The sequence below is a fragment of the Barbus barbus genome, assembly GCF_936440315.1.
Source record: "Barbus barbus genome assembly, chromosome: 40".
NCBI lineage: Eukaryota > Metazoa > Chordata > Actinopteri > Cypriniformes > Cyprinidae > Barbus > Barbus barbus.
The window spans coordinates 19046429-19058648 of record NC_136718.1 but is presented as its reverse complement, the minus strand read 5'-3'; the positions used below and the strand labels follow the sequence as shown (position 1 = coordinate 19058648).

Here is a 12220-nt window from a genome sequence, read left to right as displayed (position 1 = left end):
GTCCAGACAGTTATGTAGAAATCATTCCATTAATGTGTTGGAACAGTCTCTCCATGCAAATTGCAAGTCATTAAAAGCCATAAGGTCAATAAATTAACCTTTTTGTGGCTCGCATGACATTTTTATCAGCTAATTGTTCTATTTGGTCCTTTTTAAAGTAGTATTTTTGTGCACTTTCAGTAGATTCTTAAATGACGCCGTGGATTAGGGGTTAATAGCATTATTTACACGAGTATTTGCCAAGACATTAAAAGAAAAGCATGTTTATTGAACTAATGTACTCATCGAGCACAAAAGACTCGAGATGCACCGTAAAAACTTGCTAATTTACAGATTGCTGCTGCGTTTGTCATTATTATTGGTAAAACAGCAGCCCTGCTTCCTCTGTTACGAAGTGAAGCTCTCGTCAGCATAATAGAACTTGTTCTCGGTTATTAAAATATTGAGTGATTATGAACACGAAGCACCACGGGGAGCGCACATTGAACATGGAGACAATAAAAGCCATTAAGCGAATCAAAGGAAGGATGGTTGCCATGTTGTCTCGTCGCAGAGGAGCACCTGTGGGAACTCTTGCGCACCTGTCTCAAACACCCATCCGCCGGCCTGGGGTTAATAGATAATCAACAGCAGCATTCACACGCACACTAAGGCAAACAATTATCCATACCACCACAATTAACAGCCTCTGCTAATTAGGGGAGCTGTTTATTTTACATTATGCGCCTCAGCCCCTTCTTGTATGCGTTTATGCATGTTTGTGTGAGCGTGCGTGTGATTTTCCTCCACGCCTTTCATATCGCAGTCAAATATAAAAGCAGCATGTTATCTCAAAAGCTCCGCCAAATGTTGTCGGACAACACGGGGTCCCCGAGCGGCCCACCAGTTGTAGAACAATACAAGGCGAGACCAAAATTGGTGTTAATTCATTTTTAGTCAATGCACGTGTGAAGTCGGCCACAAGCCATTTCTTGTGCTTTCTTAAGACACAGAGCTGTCTGTTTCTGTGTTTCTCTCCATCTGCTATTTTCAGTCCCTGTGTACAATAAAGGAAGAGAATTGGGAACTAGAGAGTTTATGTACAACATTTTAAAAGCCTTTTATTTATCCTCAAACGTGTTTTTCATGAGCTCGCATCACTTAGACAAGACTGGAAATGGCATGTCTTCTGTAGCGTTTGCTCTTTATTTGTGAGCTGAGCAGGCGGCGTATGAGACTTATAAAGGACAGTTGTTATTTACAGACGTTGCTGTCTTTTGTGGAACAGCAACCCACATCTAGGCAGCTTCAGATTCAAAACATGCATGTCTTCAGCTGATTCAGAATGCTGCGCAGTCATTTATGTACTTCTAGTGACACTTAATGGAATTAATTATATAATTAAATGTTTTATAATACTTATATTACAGTATGTGCTTGTATATAATATAATACTATTATAATACTTATAATTGACAGTAAAGACATTTTAAGACTTAAAAGATTACGCAGCACAACTTTTTTCAACATTGATCATAATAAAAAATGTTTCTTGTGACACTGAAGACTGGAGTAATGATGCTAAAAATTCAGCTTTGCCATCACAGAAATAAATTACATATAATATATATTGAAATAGAAAACTGTTATTTTAAATTATAACAATATTTCACAATATTAGTATATATCAGTTTTGTACTGTATTTTTGATCAAATAAATGCAGATTTGGTGAGCATGAAAGATTTTTGTCAAAAATAATTCTAACATTTTACCAAACCTAAAGTTTTGGTAGCGTATGTAAATAAAAATTAAATAATAGTGATAGAAAAAATTCAGTACTGAGCTGCACAGTTGGAATGGAAGATGGAAGACTATTTGACATAAAAAAGGCTGTTTTGTCTCCATCTCTTGTTTGTTTCCTACCCATCTTCTCTTTCTGTCTTTGCAGATGCCATCGGTCACAGGATTGTCCCCCAGTCGGGGTCCAGAGTCAGGAGGAACTAAAGTGACCATAATGGGGGAAAACCTGGGAGCAGGCAGCAGCGTCAGTGTGCTTTTTGGGAACCAGACCTGCGAGTTTTATGAGTAAGAATCAGCCTTTTTGAATACTGTTTGAAATCCCCATTTTAAGAAATGTAGCTTCTCAAAAATAATGTAATACAATAATAATAATTAATTATATAGCTTTATTAATATTTTTGTTCAGTTAGTGTGAACCGTGCATATGGAAGCTAATGATAAAAGTTCCATATCTTCATTTACTGTACTCTTCACTTTCTACATGCCTTATATCAGTCAAAGAGAGTTTCCTGTTTGAACTTCCCCCTTTTTAACTCTCTCTCATTTTACTAGCATACATCTGTATGTAAATATCATACCCCCTGTCAGGTGTCTTCCTATATCTCCTCATTTTCTTGTCACTCTCTCTCCGGGATCTCAATTTAAAGATGAGGCTGATTGTAGTGCTGTAAGGTGCATGAGAGCGACAACTTTAATGTGATATCAGCTAATTGCAGATTTCTATTTTGCCCTGTGTTCTTGTGGAAGGCGCCGTTGCAAGTGTGTGCGAGGGTGCAATAAGTAATAGATTAATGCTCTCTAATATGCTGCAGAGGGAATGACTAATGCTCACTTTGCACAGGTAGCACTTTCAGTGAGAGCTATAAGAAAAGACTGCAATTGAAAAAGAGCAGAGAGCCGCCCACTAGCGCCATTCATATATAGTGTGTCTGAACAATATGTCTAGCCATCTGTTATTAAGTTAAAACTTTGTGTCGTGCTTCGTCTCTTCTCAGAATCTGATTGGATTGTATCTGTTTGCTTTGTCCTCAGACGGACTATGACGGAGATCGTGTGTTACTCTGCCCCTTCTCTGACGGGTGTGGGGCCGGTTCAGATCAACGTGAGCGTGGATCGTGCACAGGTCCGAGAGATCCTGACTTTTGAGTATATAGACGACCCCACCGTTCAACGCATCGAACCGGAATGGAGCATTGCAAGGTAAATGTACATATATGATGCAGTGTTTTAGTACTGGATCATGCATAGCAGCTAGTTTGGCCAAATAACTTGCATTTAAATCACTATTAGCAAACACTTTTGACTTTTGAGGCTGTTGATACTCATTCCTGCAAGAAATTGATCTGATTCACTGAATGCAGTTCAACAGCTTTGTTCAAGGCTGTGTGCTGTTGTGTTATTCATGAAAATGAATAAATGGCTGACTTGTGATCAGATCACTCCTTTCATTAAAAAAAAAGAGGATTTACACCATGTAAGGGTGATCATGTGGACGGTTTTATGAAAGTAAAGCTTTTATATGTCACTTCTGAGATCCAAAAAAGGAGCTATTTCTTGCTGCTGAAGCCTTAAAATACATTTGCACAGTCTGTAGAGTATGTCTCATGTCTGACTATAACAACTTAATGGACAAAAAAAGAAAAAAAGACATAATTTGGATGAACTATCCCTTGGAATGATTTTTAAGTATTTCACTGTAAAGAAGTGGACTGATTATACAGAGCCTCAACATATTCATATCAAAGTGCTGCACATGATTATATACAGTAGTAAAAATGAGACAGAAATAGAATGTGCTGAGAATGATTGTATAAGTGGTGCTGAGATACAGGTTCATTGCAAGCTGTTAGAGAGAGAAAAACAGAAAGAAAGTCTCTTTCACCAGATCTAACACATAAATACATAAGTAAATATTATCATGCCCACCAAAGGAACACTGTATTGTGCAAAGGTTGCTCTTCCATAGCTCCAAAGATGTAAAGGGATAGTTTACCCAAAAATGTAAATTTTCATCTTTAACTCCCTCATGTTGTAACCTTTATGACTTTTTTTTCTTCTAAAGAACACAAAAAACATTGGGAACCAAAACACATTGGATACCATTGACTTCCTTTGTACAGACAAAAAAAACTGCAACAGTTCTCAAAATATTTGATATTGCATACATAAATATACAGGTCATACAGGTTTAAAGCACATGCAGGGAAGTAAATGATGACAGAATTAAAAAAAAAAAAATGGGCAACTATAACAGAGCTTACATTAATATTCAACATGAAAGCATGAACATAGTCTTAGATGTTTACAGTAAAATATTTTCAGAAAAATTAAAGATGAGACAGAAACAGTTCTGACTGTTTTTATCTTTCTAGTTTGATCATCTCGGAGCAACAGTTGAGATACTGAATGAATCTCCTATGTGATTTTTCATTCTTGTGGGCGAGTGCCCCATGCCAGGGCATCAGTAGATGGGGTCACAATGCTGTATCTGTTGTACCAGAGCGTTGCCACACTGAACAAAAAAGCGTACGAGCGGCGCCTGGCTAATGAAGTGCTCAAGAGTAAACAACTGAAACACCTAGAGCTAGAGCTCCTCACCCATTCCACTCCCAGATGCTCGGCTCTTTTGTTGTGCTTTATCAAGCCGTGGACATTCCCAGAATGCTAAGCAGGATCACTGCTGCTTCTGTTCCTTTAATGTTTTCAAAGACGCAGCTAGTATGATTAAATCTACTGAAAAAGCATCTTTAATCAGGACCTTCTCAAAAGCTTATTATCTTCTAAGCACCACATCACAAAGAAACAAGTTTTAAGGGCAGCATTTGATTCAAGTGGAGATGAGTTACTTCTGTGTCAAAGTTTTTATGTTCACCCTATTCACATTCATGCCATCTTGTGTGTTTTTTTTTAGCGGACACACACCTCTGGTGGTGACTGGGACTAACTTGGATGTCATACAGGAGCCGAGGATTCGGATCAAGTACGGCGGGCGGGAATCCGTAAACGTGAGTAGCTTCATTTGTGTTATCGGTGGTTCCTCAATTATCCGCCCTCACTTTTGAAATGACCTTAGTTACCTGAGCTCAGGGGCTTCTGGGAGAACGGCTGTCTCGTGTGAGCTGATATCTCACGGGGGCCGACGCGATGAAACCGAATCGTATCAGTTCGACCTCGGCGATGCACGACCTTGGGAAGTGGGATGCTTTGTCTGCAGGTTTGAGTTAATTATCGGTGACTTTCAGAAGAGAAAGGATCACAGAATCTGCGCGCTGCCTTTTTTGGGATGCATTAGACTAATTTCTGTCTTTTCGGTTGACCCACGGAGGCGGGATCTGTCGTGACTCACTGCCACAGCTCCAGAAATCTTATATATCTCCTACCCACAAGCCTCTGCGTGACCTCTTTTTCAAGCTGTGTATCTGTAATTTCGACTAAGTACCCTGCTGAATTATTCAGTCTGCACAAAGTGGTGCGGATGAGGCATTTAATGTGAGCATTTTACTCTGCTCATACCACCTTTGTCGAACTGGAATTTTTGGGCATTATTTGCAGAATCCGGTATAAAACCAGTTTCATCTGAGGCGGTATTGGTGGATAGTGGCCAGTTAAAGAGGGTTGTATTGGTTAATGGGCTTTAAAGGAAGATGAACTGCTGACAGAATGGCTTGGTCAGCATAAAGACATCCCAAAAATAATAAGACCCAAGGGCTGAGGAGTCGGTACAAATTCAATTTGCTTGCCTCTGCGGGGGGTCCAAGTTTAATTAATGGAACAGGATTGATCGGTGTATGTGTGTATTGTGTATATATATATATATATATATTAGTGCTGTCAAATGATTAATGTATTTAAGAAATGTATATGTAGATATTTAAGAAAAATGTTACTTTATATATTATATATATATATATATATATATATATATATATATATATATATATATATATATATATATATATATATATATATATATATATATATAACAAGGTAACGAGAGAGGGTGGAAAGTGCTCATAATGAAACTAATTTAAGAGCCAAAAAATATGATTAGACTCCATGTACAATAGGTCTCTGCCTGTTTGCAAGTCTTTAAACCATATATGTAAATAACGTTTTGCGAGTGTGGAAGTGTTCAGAACAGCACTAATTACACATTCTCTTCCTTCGCTGAGGTGAAAGCAAACTGCTATAGTCGTCCTTCCTCTGTTCCTGATAGCATAACTGCACTTCAGTCCCCAACTGTACAGATGTACCCGTGTGCGGGTAGTTCTCCTGAAAGTCACTTTTAGTAAAAGAGACACCGACTGCGCAATGAGGAGTGACAGAAGCCCCTCGTTCCTCCACGCTTCACAGAGCCCAGAGCTCTTAGAGTTCTTAAAGGGACTCCTGAAATATGTTGTGTGGGCGCTGTCTGATGTGTCAGGTGCTAGTGCTGTCTCTTTCTTTCTTTCTCTTTCTTACTTTTTACAACAGAGTGAAAAAACTGAGGTAGACAGAGAAAGGTGGGCTTTCGCCTCTAAGGCATGATCACCAAAGACTCGACTGGCTTTGGTTTCCTGCCTTTTTATTAACTGTTGAGGTTACAATTATGTATTTTTTTCCTCTGTATTTTTGGGGAGGGAGGTGGGGAAAAAACAGCCGCGGAGTCTGGCAATCAGAGCCGAGCGCCCGTCAAGGCAGCCTTCAAACTGTCATTTGCCTCCTCCCCAAATTGCTTCTCTTCCTCCTCTCCTCCCCTCCCTTTACCTGGCGGGGTTCTCAGAAGCCAAAAGAACGGCAGACAATTGCCTTTGTGCATCCTGCTGTACCTGTCACCAACCCGCAATTGAGACATTAATCATTTTCCTGATTATAGCTAAAAGATTAGTTTTTCTACCTTTGTCTTCTCTTGAGGAGGAGAAGAAGAAAAAAAACGGTTGACACGTGCACTGGTGGAGAGATTCAGTAATGAAGTCTGGAGACGGATTCCTAAAGCGCAGCGCGCCGCTATCTAAGCCCATCACAAAGGCACTTCAGTTTTTTCCTTCTAAAACGAAGCGATCAGACGCTCCCACCAATCAGTGTCAAAGACCTCCCCAGATACCTCGGATAAGAGCGCGCTTGCAAAAAACCAACATGAAGAACATGAACTATGGATGATAAAAGCATCTTGGCATTTAACAGAGCCACAGGCGTTTTTCTACAGTCGTGCAGATGCTTATAGTTATTCTACATTCGCCCTTATTTCCAGCCGTTTAATTTTTTTGCCATTGTATGGTTACATACGCATGTAGGCCTATTTGAAAAACAAAGGGCATAATTACCATGCCCTTTGCCATTACCATGAAACGTTTTATTCTCCTGTCAGTTTGCTGTGACGGGTTCAGAAGAAGATATCATGCTGTTCATACTGTACATCACCAATCGAGCAGAGAAGGCTTTTGTTTTAAAGGAATAGTTATATATATATAAGGATATTGGGTTTAGTCTAAAGGTCTTTGACAACTGAGTTCAAAATTTTTGCACGTTAAAAATAAATACGTCCTAATATTTTGTCAATCACATTTACACATGCATCGGACACAGTGTGGAAGGCTTCTGTGTGTGACGAATTTTTAGGATGTACTTACTATATGGTTAGGGTTTGGTTTAGGGTTACTTGCATATAATTCTGAATAATTACGTGTTATTATAATACATGTAATGTGTAACAATCTAATGTGTGTACACTTGGATGGGTTAAATGCAGAGCACAAATTCCGAGTATGGGTCACCATACTTGGCCACACACCACTTCTCCTTTCCCTTTCCCTAAAGTGACCAAAAAAAGTCAAATCTGCTATTTACTCATTTATTGTTTTTGGACCCCATTGACTTTCAGTGTTTATATGCTGTATTTGTGCATATAGTGTGTATATAGAGAGTGAGTCAAATTATATTTTATATAATATATATATTTTTTAAAAATGTATTTTTAGCAATCATTCCAAGCCTGTCTTTTTTTAATATAAAAATGAAAATCAGTGGGGTCAAATGTTCTTGTTTTTGTACCTCATTGACTTTTTGTGTGGACAAAATCAGCTGAAACATTCTGTAATATATCTTCTTTTGTGTTCCACAAAGGTGAAGAAAGTCATGCAGGTTTGGAACAAATAAGGATGAGTAACTGATAACAGACTTTTCATTTTTGGCTGAACTATCCCTTTGAGGCATTAGTATCTTGTGGCAGATTATAGCCAGGGTGTACCATCTGCAACTCTTTGTCCTATAGAGCCGAAGAGAGATGCTTGGATTCATTAGTTTAGGTGGGTACGACTGTGCTTTGTGCTGAGTCATGTGTCAGTCCATGGAAGAACCTGAATCCAATTATTTCAGAGAGACAGAAAAGGATCCCAATTATTTCCACAGCCAAATACCTGCAGCTACTGCAGCCTGGTCATGGAAGGACAGGAGAGGAACTCAGATGTTATTAGTCTGGTGCAGGCCCTGAAGTACAGCTAAAAAAAAAACATTTGGTTTTGACCCACTCAGTATCTACATGTCCTTCTGCTTACAGCAGGTGTTATTTAAAATACAATTAAAACCTGCAAATTAAATCCAGCCATGTGGAAAGCTACATTTTTGGTAGCTTGATGTGGGAGGAAGTGAAGAAACAAACTGGTGCAGCAAGACAAAATGTGACAACAGCCAGTGCGCGTCCAGCCAGTTTGAAACAGATGGCATTAGAGGCAGCACTAGGCTCTTCCAGGCCGTGCCAGGCTGGTTGTGGCCACAGCATCTGTCTCTGACATGGCACTGCCACGAAAGGACAGAGAAACACACATACAGTTCAATCGCATTAGACCCTTATTTTGTTCAACTAAGCTGGCCAGCAGCGTTGTGCGGTATTTAGAATGGCTTTTTAATTTAATAGCACAGAGGTTGCAGGTTCAGTCTTTGGTAGGGGTGGTCCACGAACTGGAGAAGTGCTGGAACAGCCCTCCGCTGTCATCACTGTAGTAAGTAATAATTTAGTGCTCACTTTTATCCTAAGTGACTAACAGTACACTTACTACAGCAACAATATCCCTGAAGCAAGCTGGTTTAAGTGTCTTGCTCAAGTGTCTTGCACAGTGGTGGTAGTTCATGGATCATCTTTTGTGGGCCTGCAACCTTCAATCACTTAATCCTACATATGTTATACATCAATGCTGAATACAGTAAAAACAATAAATATTGTGGAAAAATATTACTATTTAAATGAACAGGTTTTTTATTTGAATATATTATAAAATGTGATTTATTCCTGTGATGCAAACCTGAATTTTCAGGATCATTATTTCAGTCCGATACTTCAGAAATAATTCTAACATGCTGATTTTGTGCTCAAGAAACTTCTGAAATTTCTTATAATTTCATGATGCTTTGATTAATAGAGAGTTCAAAAGAACAGCATTTATTTGAAATAGAAACATTTTCCTGCCCTATTGATCAATTTAATGCACCCTTACTGAATAAAAGGATTCATTTTTTAAAGAAAAATCTTACTGACCAAAAACTTCCAAATACCAGTATTAAAACCTGTTACACTCTGCAAAAGGGATTTTTTACTATGTTTATAAATAAAAAATGCATTAAAGTAATTCATTAAAATAAATTCTCTAATATCATTTAATGTTTATATTAAAAGTATCTTGTCATTTTTCTGTATTCAGTGACTGATTGAAACTCCTCTTTCTTTTTAGCTCCGCTAAGAATCAGTTTTTCGACAATTTGACTAGATCTGCATTTCCTCCGTGTGCTCTCAGCTACCTCATGTGGGGTGCTGTGGAGTGTGTAATGGGATTACAGGTTTTGATGACAGTGTGACTTTAGAGTTATTGAATCCCATTCATTTTTAACCAGATCCAGTCCCTCTGAGCTGCAAGAGAGCTTCTGTTATCACGCAAACATTGTGCGTAATGTGAAGTGCCTACAGAAGAGATCTGAGGCCACGGCGGAGACGTCAAATGTTGTTCAAACCTACCCTCAGTTCAGTCAGCTGCCTGAGAGTTGTAATTTTGGAAGCAAGTTTTCTTTTTAGTGTTTGACTTTCTTAGAAAAATGTAGTCAGTTAGTCCTTCTATAGATGCTTGATATTTTGCGCTATTTGGGTATGTTCAGGCCTGGTAACCAGTAGGTTGCAGGTTCAATCCCTAGCTCGAGTTTTTGAAGAATATTTCATGTAAAATAAACTTTCAGAGGTACAAAATGTTACCTAAATAAATTCAAAAGGCTGTGTTTTGCTTGTGTTTGTGCCGTATTGTTCTTTCAGGCTCTCAGTTCGTTCCAAGAATCTGGCCTCAAGGACGAAAACATTTTCTTCGTAATACACCCTGTAGTGTTTACTTGTAATAGCACCGACCTAGCAAGTGTAAGCCAATACCAGTTAATCACTGACAAGAAAACCATCTCAATCTCAGAGCTGACAAATACACTCCTCAAGGGCCGGGTGAAGAGGAAGAGCAAAGGAATGAGGAACCAAAAGCTATGGAATGAGATGCACCCTCAATCTCGCGCAAATCAAGTTTGTGTGGTCAAAATGAGTTAGTATCGATTGGCTGCGAGGAGGCGAGATGCGAGTAGGAGGTGTGGTGCTCGCTGGTCCTGCCGTGCTTTGAAGATATTTAGCTCTAATTAAGTTTCTCCCCTGAGCGTCGGGGAGAAGAAAGAAATGAGATGAAAACCTCCCGGCACAGTCAGAGTTTCACAGCAATCAATTTTGTTGTTCGAGAGTCAGCGCTGCTCTCTGCTACTCCGAGGGAACGGTTCGGTGCCCGTGCACGTAGACTTGAGTGCATCTGTCAAGTGTGACTGCTGATGTTTATGCGGTACAGATCACAGTTGTTGCACACTTGAGGAATGAGAGGGCTGCAGTTTGCATCATTTCAGCTTAACAATGTAATCACATTGGATTCGAGGCCTAGTGCTTAGAGATACATTGAGCTTTGTTGCTTGTGTTGCAGGATCCAGTCAAACTCTAGACCATGTTTGCTCTTTCTGTAATATTTATATATTACAGAAAATTAAAGCTCTTCAAGGACTTTTTTTTTCATTGTGAAAATATTTTCATGCTAATTACATTTTCCATTACTTTTTCTCATTAAATAAAGTTTTAGTAGTTTTGTTGTGTTCTTTCTCATTTTTATTTGTTTTTGTTTCATATAAAACTATATAATCTTTACAGTTTTCATTAATTTTTATTTCAGTTTTAGTTAATTTAGCACTTAGTTAAACTAAAATAAAAAGAGAATGGTGCCTTAGCCACTAGTGAAAATAAAAATGAATTTATGATTTTTATATTTTATTTCATGTTCATGTTTTTAATGTTTATTTTATTTCAGGTAACATTTTTAGTGTATGTTAATTGTATAGTTTTTTTTGTTTGTTTTTTTAGCAAAATATGATTACTTTTTTGCCCAAAATAAGATGACCCAGGCATGTTCTTGACAGGTTTTGCTCATTTCTATTTTGAAGAACAAAGTCTCATAATAATGCGTGATATGCCGAGTCGATCAGAAGAGTGTAATTTACACTTTTAATGTTTTCTCTCTGAGATTATTCCTGATTTTTTAGTTTTTTAAAAGGTACTCTTTCCTTTGTTCTCCAGCTCCGTTGTTGTCTAACAAAAGGAAATGCATCTGCAGTCTTTTCAGTTCAGTAAAACACTTGAAAACAGATGGTATCAAAGAGATCTTAATGGGAAATAACTGAAGTGAGATGAAACGATGAATAACAATTACTCTCGAAAAATGCTGATGAAAATGAAGCACATTTCTCTCTGTCACTCTCTCATTTCCAGGTGTGTAAGGTTCTGAACATCACGACTATGAGCTGTTTGGCTCCCTCGCTGACAGCCGAGTACAGGCCAGGTTTGGATTCAGTCAAGCACGCAGACGAGTTTGGCTTCATCTTCAATAATGTGCAAGCTCTTCTAGTGTACAACAACACTAACTTCATGTACTACCCAAACCCTTACTTTGAGCCTCTCAGCACCAATGGCATCCTGGAACAGAAACCTGGCTCACCTATCATTTTAAAGGTATGTTTATCCTCACGCTTGACCTTTTGACCTGAGAGCTGCAAATCAGACTTTATAACCATATGCAATGTATCCTGAAAGATCTGTTATCTGAAAGATACGAATACAGAAATATTTAGCAGTGTAAGCTTTTCAAACATATCTAACCATCAATCACATTTGCTGTGTGTGTATTAGGGTAAAAATCTGGTTCCTTCGGCCTCTGGAGGAGTGAAGCTTAATTACACTGTTCTGATAGGAGAGACTCCCTGTTCAGTCACCGTATCCGAGTCTCAACTGCTGTGCGAACCACCAAATCTCACCGGCCAGTACAAAATCATGGTAAGACGTATGCAAAAATATGTACAGTATATGGCAAATTTTTTGAACACATCCACAGCAAATCGGTCTAGTTTTTCTGT

At 38.6% G+C, this 12220-nt stretch overlaps 1 protein-coding gene across 1 annotated transcript in view; it reads left to right on the top strand.

Annotated features, from left to right (window-relative positions):
- The window catches only part of LOC306859678 (plexin-A2-like), a 187396-nt gene that overhangs the window by 141918 nt on the left and 33258 nt on the right, over nt 1-12220 (top strand). The window contains exons 15-19 of the mRNA XM_079400847.1: nt 1929-2065; nt 2813-2980; nt 4692-4785; nt 11580-11819; nt 11997-12140. Of these exons, the coding sequence (XP_079256973.1) occupies nt 1929-2065; nt 2813-2980; nt 4692-4785; nt 11580-11819; nt 11997-12140 (783 nt within the window). The remainder of the gene's footprint in view (nt 1-1928; nt 2066-2812; nt 2981-4691; nt 4786-11579; nt 11820-11996; nt 12141-12220) is intronic.